The 27,552-nt window shown below is 25.4% G+C and overlaps 1 protein-coding gene across 2 annotated transcripts in view; it reads right to left on the bottom strand.

Annotated features, from left to right (window-relative positions):
• LOC135922817 (chromatin complexes subunit BAP18-like) overlaps positions 1 to 27,244 on the bottom strand; it is a 30,307-nt gene extending 3,063 nt beyond the window's left edge. For both annotated transcript variants that reach the window (XM_065457299.1, XM_065457300.1), the window contains exons 1-2: positions 27,170 to 27,244; positions 27,032 to 27,123 (exon numbers count right to left, since the gene is read on the bottom strand). In XM_065457299.1, the coding sequence (XP_065313371.1) occupies positions 27,032 to 27,123; positions 27,170 to 27,187 (110 nt within the window). In that variant the 5' untranslated portion in view covers positions 27,188 to 27,244. The remainder of the gene's footprint in view (positions 1 to 27,031; positions 27,124 to 27,169) is intronic.
• Positions 27,245 to 27,552: the final 308 nt, after the last annotated feature.

Genomic DNA, 27,552 nt, shown 5'->3' with positions numbered 1-27,552 from the left:
TATTTCAACGCAACAATCGTTGTATTAAAACAATCTAAAATTGAACTTAGACGAAGGCCAATATTTAATTTTATGTGATTTTTAAGAAAACTATAGCTTTATACTTCAGGATGAAGTACAAAGTTATCATTGGAATAGGGCTCAATCCACTGTTCACTCTTTTGTTATATATTATAAAGTTTGCCAAAATTTGTTGCCTATACGTAATGATGTCCGAATCTTTGCAACACAATACAATAGCAGTATATTATTTCCAAAAAACATTGGTAAATTTTTTAATTAATAAATCTTGTATGCCAAATAAAATATTTTATTTTTCCGATGGCTCCGCTGCACAGTATAAAAATCGCAAAAATTTTATTAATATTTGCCATCATGAGATGGATTTCGGGGCACAGGCGAAATGGCATTTTCCTGCTACAGCACACGGAAGTGATGGGATTGGTGGCACTGTTAAAAGATTAGCCGATAGAGCTAGTTTATAAAGGCCTTACTCAAAGCAAATAACCACATCATATGAATTGTACGAGTTAGCTAAAGAAAATATTAATGGCATATATTTTGAATATATGACCAAAAAAAAATTATGATTACGAAGAAATATTACTCAGGGAAAGATTTTCAAAAACTAGACTTATACTTGGAACACAGAAAATTCACACATTGATTCCAACAGGTCTACACCAATTTAAAAGTAAAATGTATTTTAATTCAATAGAAAGTCTCTTGAATATTTATCATATAATGATGAAAGTATAATTTTTGGAGAAATATCAGGATACATAACGTGTTTTTATGATTCTAATTGAGCCTTTGTTTTGGTGAAAAATCAAAAGCAGGAAGAAATATATATTAAGTTTTTACACCCATCCGGACCTTAATTTAAAAGTGAGTTATATATTAGATTTTTAAATTTATATTTTATTTTTAATATTTAGGGCGCCATATATGAAATGCACAAGATTCTGATTGTTGAATATATTTTATTAATATTCTTTAAATATATGTTAATAAAATAACTCTAATTTTATTAAATTTATATGACTCTAAAATAACTCTCTAATAATATTTAATTATATATATATATTTAATTCCTCCGATTATATAATATATTCTTGCTATTTATTCTACTTTATTTCATAATTTTTACAATAGTTTATATATCTTATAATTTTTTTATATAATATTCTCATAATTATATTAATTCCAACAATCTTGTCATAATTTTCATAATGAATACAAAAACATTCGTTTTTTTTTATTACAAAACCTTCCGCGCCGATTATCATATAAAAATCAATATCAACAAAAATCAATATTATTACTAACTAAATATATATTTATAATTGATTGATTGACATTTATAATTGATTGATTGACATTTATAATTTAATACTAAAAATATTGATAAATATATATATAATATATTAATATATATATATACAATATCCACTACAAATATATAAGAAATATATAACACGACCGCCAAAAAAAAACCAAGACGTAATAATAAAAAAAAATATGTGAACTTGACATTTCTATATTTATTCAATATCTTTGTCCTCTTTCAAAATTTCATTTTCTTCAGTATCCATACAAGTATATTTCTTTTGTAAATTCATATTATCGTTCATTTTAATCACGGTCGAACTCAATTTGGTAGCTTTGTCACCGATATTTGACATCTTAGTATAATATTTATATTTATCTTCCATAATTGAATTTGTTCCGACCACGGTTTTAGGTTGTATTCCATTTGTTCTTTTAAACTTTCCATCATAATTATGCGGTGGCCATGGTCTATTCCCATATTGTTTACTAGATTCAATTTCATTTGTTTTATTATAATTTACATATCTATCCCCAGATATTACATTTTTATTTTTTCCACAAAAATAACTGGTTGTAGGGACTTCCTCCGAGTCACTCACATAATCATTACACTCTTGTTTCATCAATACCTTAGTTGGTATCATACAATTTTTAATGGAGTGTCCGAAACTTCGGCACAACGCTTATAGCTGTCCCCACGGGGCTTCTTAATAGATATTTTTCTCTTTTTTACAATTTTCAAATATATTATATGGTCCTCTGTGTCCAATTTATAGTTCATTTTTTTTTATTTATACACTAATTTATAAAAAAAATTTTACTTTTAAATTTTAATTTTGAAAAATAATTTATTAAATTATTTCTTTATAAATTAATAATTATTAATCATCTCTTTTTTTTTATATGAATTTTTATGAAAAACAACTTTCCAGTTATTTTCTTTTACAAAAATATGTTATTTTTCACTTTACATTTAAAATAATAAATCACAAATTATCCATTTTCAATTTTTTCTTTTAACATATAAAGGATTCACTATTACCCCTATATATTTAATTCATATATAACATTAATTTCTCCATTTTCTATAATATACATTACTTCTATTTTTCCCTTATGTAAATTATACAAAGAAAGAAACTTTCATGAAAACTCACTCATGTTTTTATTTCAAAAACTAAATATTTTGTTTATTTTTACTTTTATCTCCATATAAGAAATTTTGTTTCTTTTTATTTTTCTTTCTATATAAAACATTCTCTAACTTATCATTAAAAACAAATTTTCTTTTTTACAATCAATTCATAACACATGTTAATTTAAAAAAAAACTCATATTTTCCTCGAAATTTATATTATAAAGTTTCAATTATCTACTATTATTCTCCCAATAATTAAGAATTTAGAATCACTATTAGAGAACTGCAAAGTAATTTTTTCGCAACCCGAGCCCGACCCGAGCCCGAATTTAAAATTTTTTTTTGTCCGAGCCCGACCCGAGCCCGAGCACACATTTTTTAATCCAACCCGACCCGACCCGAGCCCGACCCGAATAAAATTTTGCAATTTAAGTTTTAATATTATAATAACCAAAAAAAAATTTATGTGTATTTATTCAGTTCAGCCACCTTAAATAAAAGTTTATTTGACGGCCATAATCTATTCAAGATATATATTAAGTTGCATTTTTAAAATTTGTAAAAAATATTATAAAACGATTAATATACAAGCGAATTTAAAAATTATAACGATTATATAATAAGCATCATTTATGCGAATATAGATATGATGTAAAAGTTAATAAATATATAAAAAATATAATGAACATATTATATTATATATTGACCTCATCAATATCATTATCAAAATTATCACAAAGTGAATAATTATGATATATAAATAAAGAGGCGTCCAGTTTATCTGGCTTTAAACGAGTCCTTCTCTCCTCAAAGGCCCTACCAGCAGCTGAAAACGCCCTTTCACTGCTAGCCGACGAAGCAGGGATAGCCAGGAATTTAAGAGCTAAAATACTTAAATTTGGAAACTCATAATGGTTTGTTTTCCACCATTTTAAAATATTATCGTCATCAACACATAATTTCGGATCTAGATATTTTTTTAGCTCGTCAACTTCGGCGCTAGCATCAGAATACGCATTGTCAGCCTCCCATAGAGAGAAGTCCAAAAACGTATCTACCACCTCTGTAGTTTCTTAAGAAAAAAATATTCAATAATAATATTAAGATATATATTTACATTATTATTTTTTAATAATTTTACATATTTGATGATTAATATTTTTTTTGATATATGATATTTTTTTATAAAATTTATGTAATTATCATTATTCAACATTGATTTAATAAAATTTGAATTTTTTGAATTTTATTTAGTGATAATAAAATAATTAAAGGAAGTACTGAAAAAGAAAATTTTATTTCAGTAATTTTAGGAAAATTTTTCTAACTTTTTTTTGGAAGTAAATATTAATCTAAGATTTTGTATTTATTATTTCCAATATTTTTTAAATATATACTCAAAATTTTAGATCTCAATTTTTAATATGTTTTGAGATATATCTAATCAAAATTTGGGGTAAAATAGACCCCACCTTTGTAGTTAAGGGAGTTTTTTCTACCTTTGTAGTGAAGGGTTAAAACAAATGTTAAAAAAGACAATGTATAGGCTAGTTAAATAATAAATAAAACTTACATAAAATATGTCTTATCTTGTAATTTACGAGAAACACAATTTAGTAATAAAATAGTTTGGTATCCGGTTGTTAGGTTTATAAAATAATAATTAATAATGACATGACATGTTAATATGATTGACATTTTAATCCTAAAATGTGATAAATATTAAATAGTATGATTTTATAATTAATATTATAAATTATACTAACTATTTAAGATATTAATATTATTATATATATTTTCGGGTCGGGTCGGGTTTTCGGGTCGGACAGCTTTTACAACCCGACCCGAGCCCGAACCCGAGAAATTTTTTTTTTGATGTCCGAACCCGACCCGAGCCTCGGGCTCGGGTCGGGTCGGGTCGGGCTACGGACAGCCCGTGCAGTTCTCTAATCACTATATCTAAATTATAAGAGTATTATAAATTTTTTTATAAAATGTAACATATATACCTAGCGTAGATTTTCCCATAAATCTGCATGTTCAAAATTTTTTTTTTATTCACTCTTCTCTAAAATGATAAGTATTTTATTTTATATTAATTTCTTCTCAGTTTATTCACCTTTTTGCTATACATATATTTTTAATTATCTAATTTATATTTCTCATTTATACTTAATTGTATAAATTTAACTCTAAATTGTTTAAGTACAAAGTAAGTCTGTTCTAAAGATTTATAGGAACTTTGTTTCCGGTCTTTATGGACAAATTTATTATTTTTTTTTTTTAATCATATACCTTAATAAAATCATTATGACGTACTCCCACAGTACCATCATCAAACTTTATATTACACAATTTATTCCCAATATTATCCAAAACAATACCTTTTTCCCATTTTTTTTATGGTCAAAAAGTCTTCCCCAAATAATTTGACCCACAGGAAATTTTATATTGCTTTTTCCATAAGATTCTAAATTATCAATCTCTTTTGATTTAAGAAAATCTAAAGGTAATCTGGTTCTTCTACCCAAAAATAATTCAACAGGAGTAACTCCCTCTTTATTTCTTGAATTATTATAATATAACTGGGCTAACCAGACTTCATTTTTCTCTTGTTTAGATTTCTTTAACCAACTTTTCACTATGGCTACCATTCTTTCAGCCTGGCCATTAGAACTAGGATGATAAGGTGGAGTCAAAATATGGTTAATTTTATCGAATTACAAAATTGTTTAAAATTCTCACTTATAAATGCCGGACCACCATCCGACACAATTATTTTAGGAATCCCAAATTTAGCCCACAATTTTTGTAATAATTTAATAACAACTTTAGTTGTTAAACCTTGAACCTCTTCAAATTCAATCCATTTGGAATATGAATCCACAACTAAAAAATATGATTTTTTATCCAATTCAAAAAAATCAATGTGAAGACGATCCCATGGTTTCTTTGATTTTGGCCATACTTGTCCCATCTCTTTATGGGGCATAACGGCACAGGTATTACATGGAACACATTCCTTTGTAATTTTTTCAATATCATTACCCATTCCAGGCCACCACACATATTCACGAGCTCAAGATTTCATTTTACTTTGACCCTGATGTCCTGCATGTAATAAATTAATTATTTTAGCACGTAATTTCAAAGGAATTACTGCCCTATTTCCCCTCATTAAACAATCATCCACCACGGATAATTCTTTTTCGAATTTTTGATAAATTTTATAATTATTTTTCCATGTTTTTTTTCCCGTTAAAAATAATTTTATTTGCCTCAATACTTTATCTTTAAAGTATATGATTTGAGATCTTCCCAAGTTGTAGGACCTCCTTTTAACATATATGATAAAGTACGCACTAAAGCATCTTCTCTATCTATAATCATATTATCAATTATTTCAGAAGTAGCACAACCTGCTCCTAATCTTGATAATATATCAGGCAAATGATTTTCTCTTCCTCGCCGATATTTTATTTCAACATTAAAACTTCCCACAAGTAACAACCACCGTTGTAATCTTGGAGACATCATTAATTCTTTGTTATCTTTCTTGAACAAATGAATTAAGGGCTTGTGATCGGTATAAATCACAAATCTTTTCCCAATTAAATATTCGCGACATTTGGTCAACCCAAAAATAATCGCTAAGGCCTCCTGTTCTATAACAGAGTACCTCGTTTCAACTTCATGAAATATTCTCGAAAAAAAAATAATTGGTCTCTCTAAACCATCAATGACATGTAATAAGGCACCTCCTACACCTTTATTGGATGCATCAACTGCAAGAATTATCTCCAAATCATTGTTAAAACACACTAAAATTGGTTCCTCACCAATTTTTCTCTTTAAATTTTCAAAAGCATTTCTTTGTTCAATTTTCCATTCAAAATTAACACCTTTTTTTAATAAGTCATATAATGGAGCTGCAATTTTTGCAAAATTATCCACAAATCTATGATAATAATTTATCATGCCCATAAAAGACTGTACCTCCGCTTTATTACTAGGCTGATTTATGTTCAAAATATTTTTTAAATTTTTATCAAGAGGTTTCACTTCAATTCCATTAATCTGATGACCCAAATACACTATTTCGGTGACACCAAGAATACTTTTCTCTTTACTAGCTTTTAAACCTTTATCTTTAATTCTCTTGAAAACCTCTTCCAGACGTTGATTATGTTGTTCTGGGGTCACTCCAGTTATCAACACATCATCCATATAATAAAATACACCTTCCAAACCTTGGAAAACTGATGCCATTGTTCTCTGAAAAATCGGTGCAGATACACTTAACCCAAAAGGTAATCTACAAAATGTAAATAATCCTTTAGGCGTCGTTATTGTCATCAATTTACGAATTTCTTCTTTCAAAGGCAATTGTAAATAAGCTGATGAAAAGTCAACCTTTGAAAAATATTTGGCCCCTTTTAAATTTGCCAAAATTTCTTCAATTCGCGGCAATGGATATTTCACTTCCACAACCCATTTGTTAAGTGTTACTCTAAAATCTGCACATAATCTAAGTTTTCCGTTAGATTTTTTAACAGGTACTAATGGTATAGCCCATTCACTATATTCCACAGGAATAATAATACCATCATTAACCCATTTTAATTCTTCATTGATTTCCCTTTTCCACTCAAAAGGAACTCTACGACACCCTAAGAAAATAGGTGAAAATCCCTCTTTTAATTTTAAATCCACTTGATAATCATTTAGACATCCCAAAGTGTCTTCAAAAATTATACCATATTTTTCCACTAAAATAGGTATAGCATTTTTAACTCTATTAAATTCATTAATTTCATTATTAATTTTTTTATCATTTTCAATTTCATTATTGATCTCAGATGGATTTGAATACATCATGGGTTTCATATGATATTCACAAATATTGTTATTAACTATAGATTCTTTCATTTCACTCATTAATTTATTCATTTCTCTTTCTTTAAGTTTTTCTCTGACTTCATTAGCCATTATTTTTCTTTCGGCATTTTCTTTAGCCAATTCGCTATCAATGATAAATAAATCCCAATAATTATTTCGAGGTCCCAATTTGGTAATCCAATCCCAACCCATAATTGTTTCAACATTTTTATTCACTATCCATAAATCCAAAATTATAGGAATATCATGGAAAATAACATCCCACTGAGTTCTACCCAAAACTTTGATTTCAGATCCATCAAATTGTTTTATACACATATTTTGTCTCTCAACAATACCATTCGGCCAATATTTATAAAAATTTTCACTAGACATTATTGAAATACTTGCCCCGGTATCAAATAACATTTCAACCATTTGTCCACCAAATTTTAAATTAATATGAGGACATGAACTCTGTTCTTTTGCTCCCTCAGTTATTAAATTTTTAGGCATTTTAATGAGTTGAATGACATTTATTTTAATCTCATTGTCAATATAATTAATATTCATACCTAAATTCATCTCAGAATTTAAAAGTCTCTGAATTTCATTTATGTTTTTATTTAAAATTTCCCCTGGATATATATCACTCATTTGATTACAATAATCCTTTTTATTCAGATTACTGTTTAATTTAAAATTTTTTATTTCATCAAAATGACAATAAAAATTTCCAACATTATAACCTTTTTTATTCGAGTTAAATTTCAATGTATAATCTTCATTCCCATGATGATTATCTATTTTAATATATATCCACAAAATTTTTAATAAAATTATAATTATCACAAATTTTAATACTCTTTAAAATTAATTTATCAATTTTAATATGATTCTCTTTCGAATCATATAGTCACTGTAATCCACTCACAATTTGAATATAATTGATAGCAATGTGTCCCATTTCTTCACATTTGAAACACATTCTATCATGATCTGTATTATAATTTTCAATTTTATCCACATTTTTAATAATAGGATTTTGTATATTTCTAACCACCGGTTGTAACACTACCGAGGTTCTTTGTGGAAATCCACTTTTAAAATTTGCTTCTTTAACCATGCAATTTCGTTTAATATGTCCTACAAAACCACATCTATGACACACAATGTCATTTTTTTCACTTGGTTTTACATTACCATTCTCATTCATTTTTCGGTCTCTTGAATAACAATTTTTACCGATATGTCCTCTTCTTCCACAGAGTTCACAACTTTCAATTATATTATTATTTTTAATTTTTAAGTTGGACACATCTTTAGACAAAACTTTCAAGTTTTCTCTCATTTCTCTAATTTCACATAAAATTAGAGATTCTTCCGTACTTTGTCTCAAAGTACTATTTTTATTATAATTTTTTACAATTTCAACAGGTCTCTCAATTAAAACCTCTGAAATTTTTTTTTTTTTAATTCAATCACTATTGAATTAAATTTTTCATTGATATCCTCTGATATATTATTATTCTGAGAAAAATTAAATACTTCACCAGTATCTAATATTTCCTAGGATTTTTCCTCCGACATAATATTCTTTTTATCATTTAATTTTTTTAATTCTAACAAAATTAAATGTAAGCTATTTTGGATATCTTCAGAAATATCTGGAGATTTCACCAAAATTTCAGAAATTAAATTTTCAGTATTAGTATTTTTTATATCATTTTCTTTAATAGATTTTTTTTTTATTTTCTTAATTGCATGTTTCATTATAATCAATATTACATAAAACACAAAAAAAATTACTGCAGTAATGATATTATTAGTTACATCCACTTTATTAAGCTTTGAATTAAATATTTTATTAAAATGATCCTTATAATTCTGCATTTTATCAAAATCAGGCCTACGATGAACAGTAACAAAAGAAAAAACCATAATTTCATTAATTATCCAAAATTTAAAATTTTATCTATATTTTTCTAATTTTAATCCAAAAATCCTACTATTGCGTTGTGTAATTTAAAAATCAAATAAAAAAAATTTTCTTACTTTTAAATATCCAGAATCCACTATAATTTTGAGGAACCCGGTCCTAGAAAATATTTTTGTTGATTAATAACTTCTGAAATTTATTTTTATAAAACACTCTTGTTTTATTTTTTCTCTAAATATTTTAATTTTTATATTTTTCTCAAACTTATTTTTTCCCTAATAAGTGTTAACGTATCTTGGTCAGTCGGCACCAATAAAATAACTCTAATTTTATTAAATTTATATGACTCTAAAATAACTCTCTAATAATATTTAATTATATATATATATTTAATTCCTCCGATTATATAATATATTCTTGCTATTTATTCTACTTTATTTCATAATTTTTACAATAGTTTATATATCTTATAATTTTTTTATATAATATTCTCATAATTATATTAATTCCAACAATCTTGTCATAATTTTCATAATGAATACAAAAACATTCGTTTTTTTTATTACAAAACCTTCCGCGCCGATTATCATATAAAAATCAATATCAACAAAAATCAATATTATTACTAACTAAATATATATTTATAATTGATTGATTGATATTTATAATTTAATACTAAAAATATTGATAAATATATATATAATATACCAATATATATATATAAAATATCCACTACAAATATATAAGAAATATATAACAATATAGGCAAAATATTTTATAATAAATTATAAATAAAGTAATAATTTAAATTTCTTTTATCGGTAGACAATTTCTATAATTGAATGAAAGTCCCATTTATTGTTATTTAATCCTTTAAAATATATCAAATAGTTCAAGAAAAACCATTAAAAACTGATTAATATATAATTTTATACAAAGACGCCCCCTTTTGGGAAATATTTATACACTTTTCTAAACACTTTTATCGATTTTGAGAATAAAGATGGCGGCGTCCCAGACCAATTTTTTTTATAAATATAAAGGAAGAGTTTACTAATGTCTACTAAAAAAATTTTTTAAAATTGAAGGTTGTATTATTTCCAAAAAATTGTTTTTAATCCTTGCATATTGAATAAAATGACCGGAAATTTGCTAAAATAATTTTAAAATTTTTTTTTATCTGAAAGTAGAATCTTTGTACGTAATTTTGATATTAATTTGTTATTTAAAATTATGTAGTTTTTAAGATATGCATTGAATGAAGGCAGACAATGGTAAAAATATGTCATTTTTTGCCACTTTGAACCCTAATATCTCCAAAAATATAAATTATGAAGATAAAATTTTGGCTATTTCTTAACTACACTAATCTTTCTTTGATTAACAAATTTTATAAAATTCGAAGGGGGTCGGCCGAATCGTGGTTAATTTGTCATGGAATGACCCTTATTTTATTACATAAATTATAGTCTTTTTACATAAATTCTTTTATTATAAAACTAACTATATTTAAATTATAAGTGATGATTTTATGTATTATATACATACGCAATTACATTATAAACAAAAAATAAAATATTTGTTTCTAAATTTTTTTTATAAAAAGTAGCCAAAGCTACTTTTAGAAATAAGTAGCTAAAAGCGCACTATTTTTTTTGATGTTTAGCGATAATGGTAAGCGCTCCTTTTTTAACAAATAGCGATGGCGCGCTACTTTTAAAAGTAGGGTTTAACAACTCTGGTTTTTGTTACATTTGAATATTTATTATTGTAAGATATATTTAATATTTAAAGGTCACCTTATATTTGTATATTATATTATTCCGACATGTAATATTATATTATTGAGGTTAATCAAATTGCATATTATTAGAAGTTAAATTGGATTATTATATAAATGTATATATACCAAAAGAATTACAAATAAAAGTATTATCGTTTTTTAAAAAACTTTAATCGATATAATATTTGGCGACGAGGTAAAAGGTCGCGCGGTTTTCGGTCTTCAGTCAAGTTAAATATTATATAGAATTATAATTTTTTTTTTGTTAAAAAAATAAATAAATTGATTTAGCAATTATGGATAAAAGATGAATGAGATAAATGGGCTACTGACGACTATTGACACATAAAATATCCTCAAAATTTTCTATTGATAGAGGAGCAATCGATTTCATTAGATTAAGTCGCGGCCCTACTGAATCCACAATAAAGAATTAAGAATTCGCGATAAATTAATCGTCGGAGAACTATGTTTACTACCCAGATGACGAAGACCAACCGTTAAAACTAATTATAGAATTTATGATAAAGGCACGATGCAGCATATTTAGATTTCCATGGATTATAGAATTTATAATAATAAAGGGCACTATCAAAATGATTGATGCAGCCTATTTAGATTTCCATGGATTGGGCACTATCAAAAGGATAGCCTATTTAGATTCCATGGATTATAGAATTTATATGAAAAAGGGCACAATCAAAATGATTGATGCAGCCTATTTAGATTTCCATGGATTATAGAATTTTAGATTTCCAAGGATTATAGAATTTATGATAATGATAAAGGGCACTATCAAAAGGATAGATGCAGCCTATTTAGATTCCATGGATTATAGAATTTATGATAATGATAAAGGGCACTATCAATAGAATTTATGATAATGATAAAGAGCACTATCAAAATGATTGATACAGCCTATTTGGATTTCCGTGGATTATAAAATTTGGCGCAGCCTATTTGGATTTCCAGGAATTATAGAATTTGACTTATCGTTACCAACATATGTAGAAATTAACATGATCAACAATATAATGATAATGGTAACGTGAATATTGACAAACTATACAGAGTAATCTGGAGTACTCCAATGGTAGTGGTACGTAAAACTTCAGGTGAACTACTATTGAAAATAATTCTACCAACGAATCGCAAAAATCGCTATAGATCTACAGATGATGATAAAATAACAAGCGAAAATAAAACAGTGATGGTGGGAACAATTGGTCGAAAAACTAGAATCGCCATCACAATCCTGGAAAAGGGAAGAAGAAAAAGGAAAAAAAAATAAACGTACAAAACCGTATTAAAACATCCCGACCAACTACGCGAAATCAAATCAATAATAACAATTGAACCAAGTCAAAAAGGAAGGCAAACGGGTTATCCAACAAGGGAACTAAAGCCAACAAAAAGATTAATAGATGAACTTGAACTTGGTAAATAAAAAGATTGGTAGACGATCTTAACTTGGTGGGAAAGAAGATATGTTACATTTGAATATTTATTACTGTAAGATATATTTAAAGGTCACCTTATATTTGTATATTATATTATTCCGACATGTAATATTATATTATCGAGGTTAATCAAATTGCATATTATTAGAAGTTAAATTGGATTATTATATAAATGTATATATACCAAAAGAATTACAAATAAAAGTATTATCGTTTTTTTAAAAACTTTAATCGATATAATAGTTTTGCGCTATAAAATACTTTTGCGGCGATAAAGGTTTAGCTAAATTGACATGGAACCTAAACGAGTTGGCCTAAAACTGACAAATATTAAAAAAAAACATTTTATCTGTTAGGTTAAGGTTGAGTCTAATTGTTTCAAAACTTTAAAAAATACTAACCTTAATGAAAATTAAAAAAATATATTTTGGCCACATAATCATTCCTTTTTATTTATTGAGCCTTTACTAATATCAATTATCCACATATATTTTGAAAATACTAAAAAATAAGTATGAAGGGGGGGGGGGGTTAAATCTAATATTCCGATGCCTAATTAGAACCGGGTTCAGGTATAAAAAACTTTAAAAATCGTGACTGAAAAAAACACCTAATTTTTTTTTGTAGATTAAATTTTAAAAAATGTTCTTGGCTATTTTCTGATATGGTCATTTTTTTATACAGGGGTTTTTGGAATAGATGACGGGAAATTGCCATGTTGCGTCTTGTTTTAAAGTTCCAAACTTGACAATTGCAGAGAACTGATTTTTCAAGTTTTGGAGTATTGCCGCAAAATTAAAATAATGTAAAGAAAATAATATTGTTTATAGAAACTTCCAGTTTCTGAGCAAAGATTGTAATTAGGTAATTGAGCCTCTTTAATTAATAAATAAATATATATTTACATATTTAGAATCTTAATTAAACTTGCAATTTAATTATATATTTATCGATATATATTTACTTTTTTAAATTTTTTTTTATATATAATCAGAATCACTATAAAATTTGCAGTTTAATGATGGGTCTTTCCATGACAAATCAACCACGATTCGGCCGACCCCCTTCGAATTTTTTAAAATTTGGTAAGGCTTTGATCGTATTAAATTGTATTAATTATATTAGGCGGGGATGCCAGAAAAATAATGATATACAAAGGTTAGTGTAGTTAAGATAGCCAAAATTTTAGCCTCGTAACATTTATATTTTTGGAGATATTAGGGTTCAAAGTGGCAAAAATGACGAATTTTTATCACTATCTGCCTTCATTCAATTAAACAAATCTTAAAAACTACACAATTGTAAATAACAAATTTAATATGAAAATTACGTACAAAGATTCTACTTTCAGATAAAAAAATTTTTTTTATTTTTTTTCCAATTTACGGTCATTTTATTTAATATGCAAAGACTAAAAACGATTTTTTGGAAATAATACGACCTTCAATTTTTTTAAAAAATTTAGTAAACTCTTCTTTAATATTCATAAAAAAAAATTGGTCTGGGACGCGGCCATCTTCATTTTTAAAATCGATAAAAATGTTTAGAAAAGTGTATAATTATTTTCCCGAAAGGGGGCGTCTTTGTATAAAATTATATATTAATCAGTTTTTAATAGTTTTTCTTGAACTATTTGATATAATTAAAAGGATTATTCATCTTGTAAGTGAAAATAACAATAATGGGGCTTTCATTAAATTATAGAAATTGTCTATCGATAAAAGAAATTCAATTCATTACTTATAATTTATTATAAAATGTTTTCCCATATAACATATATTTAATGAATATTAATAAAATATATTCAACCAAGTTTAAAGTTCTTGAATATATGAATCAGAATCTTGTGAATTTCATATATGGCCCCCTAAATATTAAAAATATTTGATATAATAAAAATTTAAAAATCTAATATATAACTTAAGTGGTGTAAACAAGGGGGGGGGGGGGGGGGGTTGAAGCCCCCCCCCATCACCCCTCAAAATTTTTTTTATTTTTATTTTATTTAAAAAACTGTTTCAATTTAGAAATAAAATAAATAATATACACGATATTAAAATGAAATATATTTTTATGAACTAATAAAATATTAAATAACAATTAAATATATATTGTAAATATATTTTTATTGTTTAATTAGATAAATAAAATTTAAATTGTTAAACTAAATTTAGATAGTTTTTAAAATTTTTATTTAATTCCCACATGGATATAAGAAAATTTTTACTAAATAAAGGTATATTTAAATTGATTTAGAAAATTTATGTAATTTGATTTAGAAATAACAAAATCCTCAAATGACGATGGTAATGGTATTCACTTTTATAATATCTTTTATTTAAATCTTGCAATTAGAAATACAACCAACATACTCAGGCAAAACAAATGAGTTAGCTAAAATAAAATCATCAAATGATAATGGTATAATTCTAAATTATCATTTATAAGTTCTCTTAATTTTTTATAATTAGAAAAATTATGTATTATTAAAGAATCTGAGCTCTCAGTTGATTTGGCTGTAAAATCATCAAATGATGGTATGGTATTTTATAATATAATTGAGTTCTATTTTTTTTATTTGAAATTATATTTTCATTTGAGTTATTAAAATTTTGCAATGTGCTTTATTTAGTTATAACCCTTTTTTATATGAAAAGCTTATCATTTTGATTATTGTAAATTCCCAAATAATCTTTAGATATTACAACATTCACAAGCAGAGTTGAGCAGTATTGTGAAAACTTGTATCTTAGATAAAAACAAATAATTTCCTTCTATGTCTTACCCTGTCTTTTAAATTTGTAATAGATAACTTGAATCTTTATTTAAGATATATTTTTAATAAACTATATTCTTTTCTTGTTGTGCTGCTCAGGTCTGAACTCTACAATTCACATTGAAATATATATTTTAAAATTTAAAAAAAAATATAAAAAATCAATGTCCTCAAAAAGATATTTCGTTATACTTAAAATTTCAGTTTAAAAATGATAATGAAAAATTGTTGGCTGTGGAAAATATTTGGGCACCTGACAAATGCTATAAATTTCCATTGTCTTTGGATAAAAGAAATTTAACATTTCAAACATCGTGGCTTAACAAATATAAGTGGCATGCTTATTCAGCTAATGAAAAGGGAGCTTTTTGTAAAGTGTGCGTCATTTTTTCACCAAGATATGCTGGACCTGGGTTACAAAAACTCAAAACATTGGTAAGTCAAGTATATACAAGATGGAAAGATGCTCTTGAAAATTTTAATTATCATCAACAAAATAAATATCATCTCGATTCTTGTGAGATATCTGATGCTTTAAAAGCCATCTCTATGAATCAAAAGATATCAATATCTAATGTATTGAATAAAAAAAAAATTGATATTGTTACAACCAACAGAGCCAGAATAATTATAATAATTGATGCAATCATTTGGCTAGGGAGGCAGGGCTTAGCATTAAGATCTCATAGAGTATCAGCTGGCCCCTTAACACTTTCATCTTCTCATAATGAAGGGAATTTTAAGGAATTGCTGAAACTTTTATGCAACAATAATGATAATTATATAAAGCTTTTTAAAAGCTCGGCTAAAAATGCCACCTACCTTAGTCCATGCATTCAAAATGAAATTATATCCATATGCAATAAGTTTATATTGAAAGAAATTTCTACAAAAGTGAAAGCATCACCATTTTTTAGTGTTCTGGCGGATGAGACATCGGATGTTGGTAACATAGAGCAATTATCCATAGCAATAAGGTTTATAGATATGGAATCAGGTCATTATAAAATGAAGGAACTCTTTGTTCAATTTATTGATTTACATGACACTAAATCAGAGACGATAGCCAAAGAAATTTTAGCATCCCTTCAAGATCTAGGTTTAAATCTAATGAGAGGCCAGGGATATGATGGAGCTCCCTCAATGTATGGTCATGTTAAGGGAGTGCAGTCAAGAATTAGGAGCTTTATAGCACCGCTTTATATGTTCACTGCAGCTCACATTGCCTAAATTTGATGATATCCGAGGCATGTGAAATTCGAGACATCCGGAACAGTTTACGTAAATTTTTTTTAATTTAATTGGAATTTATTATTTTATTATGTATTATAGATATCTTTTTATAATTTAATATATTTTTCAAAATTTAGAAACAATATCGTCGGTTTGTGACTTTTTCACACCACCCAAAAAGAGACAGTTATTTATCCGAACATTTGATGATATTGATTCAAATAATCCAAAAAAAAAACTAAAACGATTTTGCCCAACTAGGTTTATCGAAAGACAACAATCAGTGAGACTCTTCATAGAATTATATGAAGTTATTTTTGCAGCACAAAGGATTCCTCAGATGCTGAAAATTTTTTACAGGCGATTACGACGCCACAATTTTTAATATCAATTCAATGTGTATATTTTTTATTTAATTATACTTATGATTTTAGCAAAATACTTCAAAAAATTAATTTGGATTTAAGAGAGGTTATGAATAGGGCAAAGGATATTGTTGAAATATTAACAAATATCAGAGAAAATGTGGAAGAAAAATTTCATGATATTTACAAGAAAGTAAAGGAGATCGCTAATTTGTTTGTGATTGAAATTTTTAAACCTAGAGTAGTTTCTAGACAGTCAAATCGCTTAAATATTGATGCCTCTTCGATTGAGGATATTTATAAAATAAATATTTTTATTCCCCTTATTGACACATTTTTATTTCAATTAAAAGAAAGATTTATTAGTCATAATTTTATTTTAAAAAGTTTTTATTTTCTTCTGCCGGTTGAGTCTGAATTGTTGATTACACATGAAACGCGAGAGGTATTAAGAAAATCTCAGAGTTTTATTCTGATGATTTATCAGGATCGTATGATGTTACTTTGTGATGTCAAATTTTGGTATAAAAATCTCGACAGAATAGAGTACTCTTTGAGACCTAAAAATGCTTTGCAGGCTCTTTCCATGTGTAATTGCACTTTAGATTCCCTGCCAAATATCAAAACATTACTTTTTATTTTAGCTACTTTACCGATTAGTACCTGCACCAATGAAAGGTCTTTTTCAACTTTAAAAAGGTTAAAAACCTATTTAAGAAATAGCACCGGTGAAAACCGTTTAAATGGATTAGCCCTTTTAAATATTTATAAGGAGATTATTCTAGATAAAAATTTGATTCTAGATGAATTAGCCAAATCTCAGAGAAAAGTAGACCTCTCTTTATAAATTCAAATCTATGATTATCATATTATCTTAGTCATAAAATTTTTATATGCAAAACTTAATTATAATGAATTATTAGTCATAATATTTATGTATTTTTAATAAAAGTATTGCTTTTGCAATAAGAAATATTTATAGATTATTTTGTATTAATTATAATTGTTAAATTGTATTTTTTTAAAATACCGTACAAGAATTACTTATATTTTATTGAATTATATATTTTTTAAATATAGTTATTTACAATAAATTTTTAATATAATAATCTACATAAAAATTTCTACATTTTGAAATTTATTTTATTGTATATTATCATTAAAATAAATGCATAGTTAAATAAAGAGATTTTATTTATACTAAAGTATTTTAATAATAAATAAAATCTATATCTAAAATTTAAAAAAGAATTATTTTTAACACTCAATCAGGTATATTGAGTGATCTTAAAAAATGTAAGGTTCGGGGAGCAAATTTTTTTCTTTCTAAACTTTATGGATTAATTTACAATTGACTAAACATAGATTAAATTTTTAGAATATGGTTTTCAGTGTTCAGTCTCTTATTAATCATAAATTTAGCCAAAATTGTTACTAATATTTTTTTTATTCATGCTTGTTACTATAGTGATTAGACACTAATAAAGCACATAATATTGCCAATATTTAAAAGTAGAGTTTGGGGGCTTCGCCCCCCCCAAAAATTTTAACCCCCCCCCCCCCCCCCATGGATAAATCCTGGCTACGCCACTGTATAACTTACTTTTAAAAGATTCTAATTTTTTGGTAGCGTATTTACTTTCTTGTGACGACAATGTATTACGGCCAGTAGCAGTTAACGGTGAAACTAATGTTAAGATATGACATTTTGGAAAATAAAGAGTATCGTCTATACTTGGAAATGTAAAGGAATTAGAAGGTCTGGATGGGTGTAAAAACTTCTTTCTGCTTTTGATTTTTCCCTAAAACAAAGGCTAACCACCAATTAGAATCATAAACACACGTATGTATCCTGATATTTCTCCAAAAATTATACTTTCATCATTATATGATAAATATTCTATAGTGCTTTCTATATAATTGGTACATTTTACTTTTAAATTGATGTAGATCTGTTGGATTCTCGGTGTAAATTTTCAGTGTTCCAGGTATAGGTCTCTTTCCCTGAGTAATAGTTCTTCGGAATCATTTTTGGGTCATATATTCAAAATATATGCCATAAATATTTTCTTTAGCGAACTCGTACAATTCATATGATGTGTTTATTTGCTTTGAGTAAGGCCTTTGAAAACTAGCTCTAGAGGCTAATCTTTTAACAGTGCCACCAATCCCATCACAAACTTTTCCCGTGTCTGTAACAGAAAAATGTCATTCCGCCTGTACCCCTAAATCCATCTCATCATGGTAAATATGTAAATTTTTTACGATTTTTATACTGTGCAGCGGATCCATCGGAAAAATAAAAAATTTTATTTGACATACAAATTTTATTAATTAAAAAATTTACAAATTAAAAAATTTACAAATGTTTTTTGGAAATAATGTACTGCTATTGTATTGTGTTGCAATGATTCGGATATCATTACTATTACTTTTCTTACTCTTCGTTAGTTTATTAACTTTTCTTACTTTTCGTTAGTTTATTTTTTCCTTCATTCTTTTCTTATTTTATTTGCTTATTTTTCCTATATAGAAACAATATTTTTTTTACCGTTTTATTGCGAAAGAAAGACAGATAAAATAATATTTATATCAGAGACCTGCAGAGGTACCATTTGCACGGCTTGGCCCGGTTTTAAATTTTTTAGGCCAGGCCCGGATATTTTTTAAAAAAATTTTTACGGCCCGGATATTTTTTAAAAAAATTTTTTACGGCCCGGCCCGGATTTAAAAATTTAATCGGAATTTTTTAAAATTATATTCGACCTGGTATATACAAAAATTCACCTATGAGATATTTTGCCATATTTTTCAGCCAGTATTATCGCTTATTATTTAAAAAATACATGTAAAAAGCTAATATTTTGAGAATATCATATTGTATTTATAAAAATTATAAAACTGTTATTTATAAAAATGGATATTTTGAGCATATATTATATTTTATATTGCATTTATAAAAATAAAACTAATATTCATAAAAATGGTAATAATATTTTGAGCATATACTATATTTTATATTGCATTTAAAAAAAATAAAACTAATATTTAATTTATAAAAATGGAAAATATTTTGAGAATATAATATATTGTATTTAATTTACTATTTAATTTATAAAATAAAAATAAATCGCTATTTAAAAAAATGCATGTATAATAAATAGTATTTTGAAAATATAATCTAATTGCACAATATTAATATAATTTTATAATATAAATTTTTAACAAAAGAAGATAATTGTATTATATAATATTGTAAAAAAAAATAATGAAAAATGTTGGATTAAAAACTTTCATGACTCAAGGTAAATATAATAAATGCAATAAATATTTGACAGTTTGCAAAGTAAAAAACCAGCATGATTGACGAAACCCTATACTCAAGAAAGATATTAAAAATTCACAAATTATCATGAAGAAAGAGAAGCATATCTACCTTTTCAGGTTGAAGATTACTTCTTCTTTCTTCAAGAATTCTCCCAGTAGTGGAAAAATTCGGCTCAGCTTGCACTTGAAGCAGGAATTGCCAATACCCGTTTTGCCAATTTTGCTAAAATTGGAAATTCGCTTTGATGAGCCGCCCACCACTCTAACAAATTATCCACCTTAAATGTTTCATCTATTTTTTTATTTATGTAATTATAATATTCATCATCGGGTATTGACATATTACCAGAATTACCATCGCCCCATTTGTCATAAAACGATTCAGTTTGTTTAACAACAGTCGTAATTTGACTGGTCGATGGTATTTCATTTACTTCCTGAGCCTCTTGTAATTTAATATAATCTTTTATATAGTTTTCTGTCATCTTGCGATCTGTCCCTGACAACATACCTAATTGCTTGAATTTGGGACAGAGAAAAAGAGAAAAATGATACTTGTGTAAAACAAATTTTTCAATTAAAAAATGCTTTATATTAAGTAAAATCAATTTTATTTCTCCTTTTTCGCTTTGAAAGGTATTACAAACTTCAAGAAGTGATATTCCTTTATTTGATTGTTTTGGTAAAATATATCCTAAAAATTTAGACATGAATTATAAAAAAATATATTAATAATACCTGAATATTGGGGCTTATTTAAGATATTCCTTTATTTGATGTTTTGGTAAAATATGTTGTAAAAATTTAGATATGAATTATAAAAAAATATATTAATACTTTGAATAAATTTGCAGGAAATTAATAATTAGATCGATTAGTGGGTGTTAGGTAGTGTTAACCATCACCCAATATTATATTAATCATAACTATAATATAATATAATCTTATAACCATTAACTCATAATGTAAAAATTTTTATATAAAATATTAAGGCCCGGCCCGGGTTTAACAATCTTAGGCCCGGCCCGGATATATTTTAAAAAAAAATTTTTAGGCCCGGCCCGGATATGTTTAAAAACTAATTTTTTAGGCCCGGCCCGGGTATATTTAAAAAATTTAAAATACGGCCCGGCCCTGGCCGGGCTTAGGGCCGGGCCGGATTAAGGGCCGGGCCTGCAGGTCTCTATATAAACAAAATTATAACAAGAAAAAAAAATTACTAAAAATAGCATTATTTTCCTAGTTTTTTATATTTTATTTACAATCCTTATTATTATTATTTATTTATTGTCGATATCACAAGTCAATCTTCTTTTCTTTTATTCATTTACAGTATTAATATGATTTGTTGTAACACATTTTCATAATGTGAAAAAACATTCTTATATAGTTAAATAACTTTCCATAATTATTGTAAAAAACCTTTTGATATAAATTAAATTTTTTAAAATATTTAAAAATTTTAAAAAGTTTTTAAACTTTAATGAAGACTAACATCAAAGTTATGAATCAAATAGTTTTTTTTTGACACAAGTTTAAGTGGAAAAATGAGAATTCAAAAAAAAAATTTTAATAATAAAGTTCTTAAACTTTAATGAAGACTAACTTCAAAGTTATGAATCGAATATAGTTTTTTTTATGTTTTGGACATAAGTAAGTGGAAAAATTAGAATTTTAAAAGATATTATATAAAAAAATTTTCTAAGATTTTTACAATACCTTTTTTAAATTTAAAACATTATTTCAATATTTTAATTTTAGTTATCCAAAGAATGGAAATCAGGATAAGAAATTTGAATAATTTCAAATAAACATGAGTGAAAACTCGAATTTAGGGTTTTCAGATAATTCTTATTTGTTTATAATTTTTTATGATCAATTCGAAACACCAAAATAAAAAAACCATTTATTATTTATTTATTCTTTGTAAATATAATATTACACAATATAAATCAATTACAAATTCAATCATTTAAAGGAATGCATCGAATTCCTTCTTCAATAAACTTTATGGTGTGAGAATAAAAATTTGAAAAATTATATGTAAAATAATTGCCTAAAATACTCGTATAACAATTGAAATAACTTCATTTCGGTTATTGGGTTTAGGAGAATTTGATCTATATTGATTTTTAATTACTCCGAAAAAATTTTCTATCGGATTTAATTGCGGCGAGGAATTTGATGGGATAGGTGAATAACTTTGGTATCTATTTGTTGTTTCAGATAACCCCCCGAGAGAATTAAAAGTTTCTTTAGGTGTATCTAGAATTTTATATATAAGGTTAGTAAATAATAGAATATTATATTAACAAACCTGAAACTGGAGATAGATTCAAAATACTAGCGATAGTAAAATTTGACATTTAAAAAAATGGAAATATAGTTTTTATAGAAAAAAAAATTATAAATTATAAAATATAGAAGTTTAAAATTAAAATTGTCACAAATTTAAGAAAGAATTATTATAGGTTTTAATTTAAGTTAATTACCGGAAGTTTTTAAAAATATAATGTGTTTCTCAAAATTTTCTTTCAAGTTTTTAAAAGTTTTTTTAAACAAGTTTTTACAATAATTAAGGAAAGTTAAATTGAAGTGTCGGGGCTTCCGTTATGGGTAGAATGGTTGGTGGCACATCTCGATGATTTTTGGTATGCGTCATTTTAGGAAATTTTAAATTTTATTTAATTTTAAAACCAAAAAAAAAATAAGAATTATCTGAAAACCCTAAATTCGAATTTTCTTTCACTTATGTTTATTAAGAAATTATCAAATTTCTTATCCTGATTTCCATTCTTTAGATAACTAAAAGTAACATTAATATATTGTAATAATACTTTAAATTTAAAAAAATTTATAATGCATTTAAAAAAAAAATTATTCTAAAAATCTTAGAAAATTTTTATTCTCATTTTCCCACTTAAACTTGGGTCCAAAACATAAAAAAATTATATTCGATATATAACTTTGACGTAAATCTTCATTAAAGTTTAAAAACTCTTATTATTAAAAAAATTTAAAAAAAATTATATCAAAATGTTTTTACAATAATTATGGAAAGTTATTTAACTATATAAGAATGTTTTTTCACATTATGAAAATGTGTTACAGCAAATCATATTAATACTGTATTTACTTTTTATGAATATCCTATCACATATTATCGATTTTATTCATTATCATTAGTCATTTCTAATACATTCAATATTCTCCACGTCCCATTCACGTCTTCCTCCCTTGACAATTACATAATTTAGGCAAAAAATATTGGCAAAATTATCTTTATAATATATAACAGAGCTATTCCAATGATAACTTTGTACTTCATCTTGGAGTATAAAGCTATAGTTTTCTGAAAAATCACATAAAATTAAATATTGGCCTTCGTATAAGTTTAATTTTAGATTGTTTTAATACAACGATTGTTACGTTGAAATAAAAGAATGGGGTATTAAAGATTCTATTTTATCAAAAAAGGCATTGATAATTTCATCTACTGGCTTGGTTATTGTTTCAAGAGTGGTTCTATCTACGGATAGCCATTATTTGTATGTTATAAGTTTGATGTCCTTAGAACGAAACAATATTTCTATTTGATCGTGTAAATGTGTTGACCCTGGTCAATTATCACATTTGCCCATATAAATATATTTTATTGATTGAAACACTCATTTATTGTATGCCGATTTTAGAAAATCCGATCCAATATTTATATTGATTTGAGTTATTTTATGATGATAATACTTTTATTTTGTATATAATAATTTCATAATAATAATAAATTCATATTTGTAATATTTTACAAATATCAAATTATTTTAAAAATTGAGTAGCGAAAATTTTGATATTATTTTTGGCGTCATATATGAAATGCACAAGATTTCATATATTCAAGAACTCGAAACTTGGTTGGACATATTTTATTAATATTGATTAAATATATGTTATATAGGCAAAAAATTTTATGATAAAATATAAATAAAGTAATTAATTGAATTTCTTTTATCGATAGACAATTTCTATAATTGAATGAAAGCCCTATTTATTATTATTTTCATTTACAAGATGAATAATCCTTTAAATTATATCAAATAGTTCAAGAAAAACTATTAAAAACTGATTAATATATAATTTTATACAAAAACGCCCCCTTTCGGGAAAATATTTATACACTTTTCTAAACATTTTTATCGATTTTGAGAATGAAGATGTCCGCGTCTCAGACCAATTTTTTTTTATAAATATAAAGGAAGAGTTTAATAATGTCTACTAAATTTTTTAAAAAAATTTTATTTCCAAAAAATCGTTTTTAGTCCTTGCATATTAAATAAAATGACCGGAAATTGGTAAAAAAATAAAAAAAATTTTTTTTATTTGAAGGTAGAATCTTTATACGTAATTTTGATATTAAATTTGTTATTTACAATTAAGTAGTTTTTAAGATATACTTAATTAAATGAAGGCAGATAATGATAAAAATACGTCATTTTGCCAATTTAAGCCCTAATATCTCCAAAAATATAAATGCTATGATGCTAAAATTTTGGCTATTTCTTAACTACATTAACCTTTCTTTGATTACTAAATTTTAAAAAAATAGAAGGGGGTCGGCTGAAAATCTCATTTTTTTGCTCATTTGACATGGAATGACCCTGATGTTATTCTAGATATTTTTGATCAATTAAAAATATTTTTAAAAAAATATAGAAGTTAATATATTTATTTATTTGAAAAAATATTTTTAATTAATTTAAATTTTTTTAAAACTAAATATTATAAATAGATATATATCATGAGGATTCTAAATATGTAAATAATATATTTATTAATTAAAGATACTCAATTATCTAATTACAATATTTGCTCAGAAGTTGGAAGTTTTTATCAACAATATTATTTTTTTTATATTTTCTATATTTTTATATTTTCGTAATTTTGGCTAAATATTTTCTTTCTATAGTTTTCTAATTTTCAAGATTTTGAGGTATAAATAATTGTTAAAAGGTCATTTTAATGGAGGAAACTGTATAAACATTCAAGGTTAATAAGAATTTATTTAAGGTAAAACAAAAATTCTTGCCCAAGTCCAATTCCATTTGAATGTAAAATAAATTTTAAAATCTTGGTAATAGTCAGAGAAAATATCTGTCCCCTATGGCTCAAAATTTTTATTTATTTTTAGACCTGTTATGTTAAGCCAGAAGATGGTTCCAAATAATTAATTAAATAAACATATATTATCCATACTTTTTTGATACATGAAATAAAACTTACATATTCCAATTATAAATTTATTTTCTCGACCCTACAATATAATTATTTAATTAATAATGAACAACTCGTTCTCAAATTCATAATTTGGGTTCACAATCACAACTGTGACTGAAGTTGGAGTTATACAATATTTGCAAATTAAATGGAACAATTTGTAAAAATAGGTATTCTAATTTATTAATACCAGATAATTATTGAACTATTTGAAGTTAATAATATGGGTTCACAATCATGACTTGATTTGGTAGAGTAAAGTAAAAAATATAAAATATTTGCAGATTAAGAAGAGAACAATTTTTATTCTAATGTATTAATACATAATTATGATGTTAATATTAATTCAACCAAGTCAAGGGGCAACGTGCAAAAATTCTTAATAGGCCAAAACAGGCCACCGATCTCTATCCCTCACTAATCTCTTATCAATTTGGGCAAAATCTGTTCTTTTATTGAAATAAAAGTAAAATCAATTGAGCATAGTGTAGACATAACTTAGGATAAAAATAGATCACCTTCAGACCATTTGGAATGGTTCATTCCAAACTAAATTGTTGTACTGAAGAGGCCAGAAAACTAATTTTGGATTATGTTTTTACATAGGTCTTTGTTTTTCATAATATTAAGTATTTTGATCAAATTTAGTAAAAAAAATCATATTAACTCTTTTTTAGATTGGGGTGATTTACATGGTGATCTTAATCAAATTGATTTTTTTCATTAACCAACCCTATAAACAGATCATTTTTGAATGTATTTTAAATATTTTTTATAAAAATAAATATAATATTTCCATTTAAATTAAATATTATTATTTATATCAAAATTTTAAAAATCATATAAATAAAAAATTATGAATGGACAAATATATATAGTGATGTAATGGTATTTTCTAGGAGCATTATAACTATTAACAGTAGACTTATTCAAAAACAAACACAAATCAAATAATAGATTATTCATATTCAATTCTTTTAAAAGAATTGATCAATTTACTATTTGTAAATATACTAATAGTATAAGATTTATAATTTACAAGTAAATTATTCGATTGTTTAAACAAATTGAATAAAAACAATGCATTATAGAATTTATATTTGAATATACCTTAAGAACAGAATCTAATTACAAATTGCTTGTAATAAAATAAGTATTCAATTTAAATATATTTATGCCCAACCAAAAAGAGGGCTAGGGTAAATATTCATAGGTTGTATAAACATATGGCAATTCATCAATATGCTATAATACATAATTTGATAATAAAAAAAACTTCCAATTAAAATAACTTAATATTTTTTAATCATTTTTATAACAAAAAAGTATTTAAGCCAGAAAAATCCTGTGATAGAAATTATATTCTGAGAAAGGATTAAGATAAATTTTTATGGTTTTAGATCTAAAAAATTAAGGTTTTCAATGTAATTTATCATTTAAATGGGCTTGAATAAATCATCCCATAATAAAATGTTTTATGTATTATATCTGCAATTCACCTAAATTTTCATTAAGTAAATTAAATATTATACGATGTATTTTGATCCATTGAGGAATTTAATTGCATTGCCATATCTCCTAATTTACTAAATGCCTCACCAGCAGCAGCAAAGATTTCTCCAACCTTATTGATCATTATAATAAGTTATATTTCAATATTAATAATAAACTTTAGTAGCTGAATTCATTGAATTTTTTTAAAATAAAAAGATTCCAGAATTTAAAAAAATGTGATTGACATTTACACTCTTTACAAAGAATATGAGGAATATCTGACATACGGTTGGTATAAAAGAAATATTGAAAAGGTCAAGCTGTAAGATTAGAATATTATTTGCTCATTTTTATAATATTTTGATTCGCCATTCTGTTTAATAATATTTTTATCTAGATGGGAAAACAGTTTAGAACTACTTAAGGGTCTATGGCCTAATTTTTATAGTTTTCGTTCCATCTGTTACCACTCCTCATATAGGATTGTAATTTATTTGTCGAAGCTAGTGGGAGAGACTTAATACAATTAAGGAACCTAGTATTAAATAAAACAAGATCA

This window comes from Gordionus sp. m RMFG-2023, chromosome 1 (genome assembly GCF_954871325.1).
Source record: "Gordionus sp. m RMFG-2023 chromosome 1, tfGorSpeb1-WG-v2, whole genome shotgun sequence".
NCBI lineage: Eukaryota > Metazoa > Nematomorpha > Gordioida > Chordodea > Parachordodidae > Gordionus > Gordionus sp. m RMFG-2023.
The sequence above is the reverse complement of the archived record's forward strand: the minus strand, read 5'-3'. Positions and strand labels throughout refer to the sequence as shown.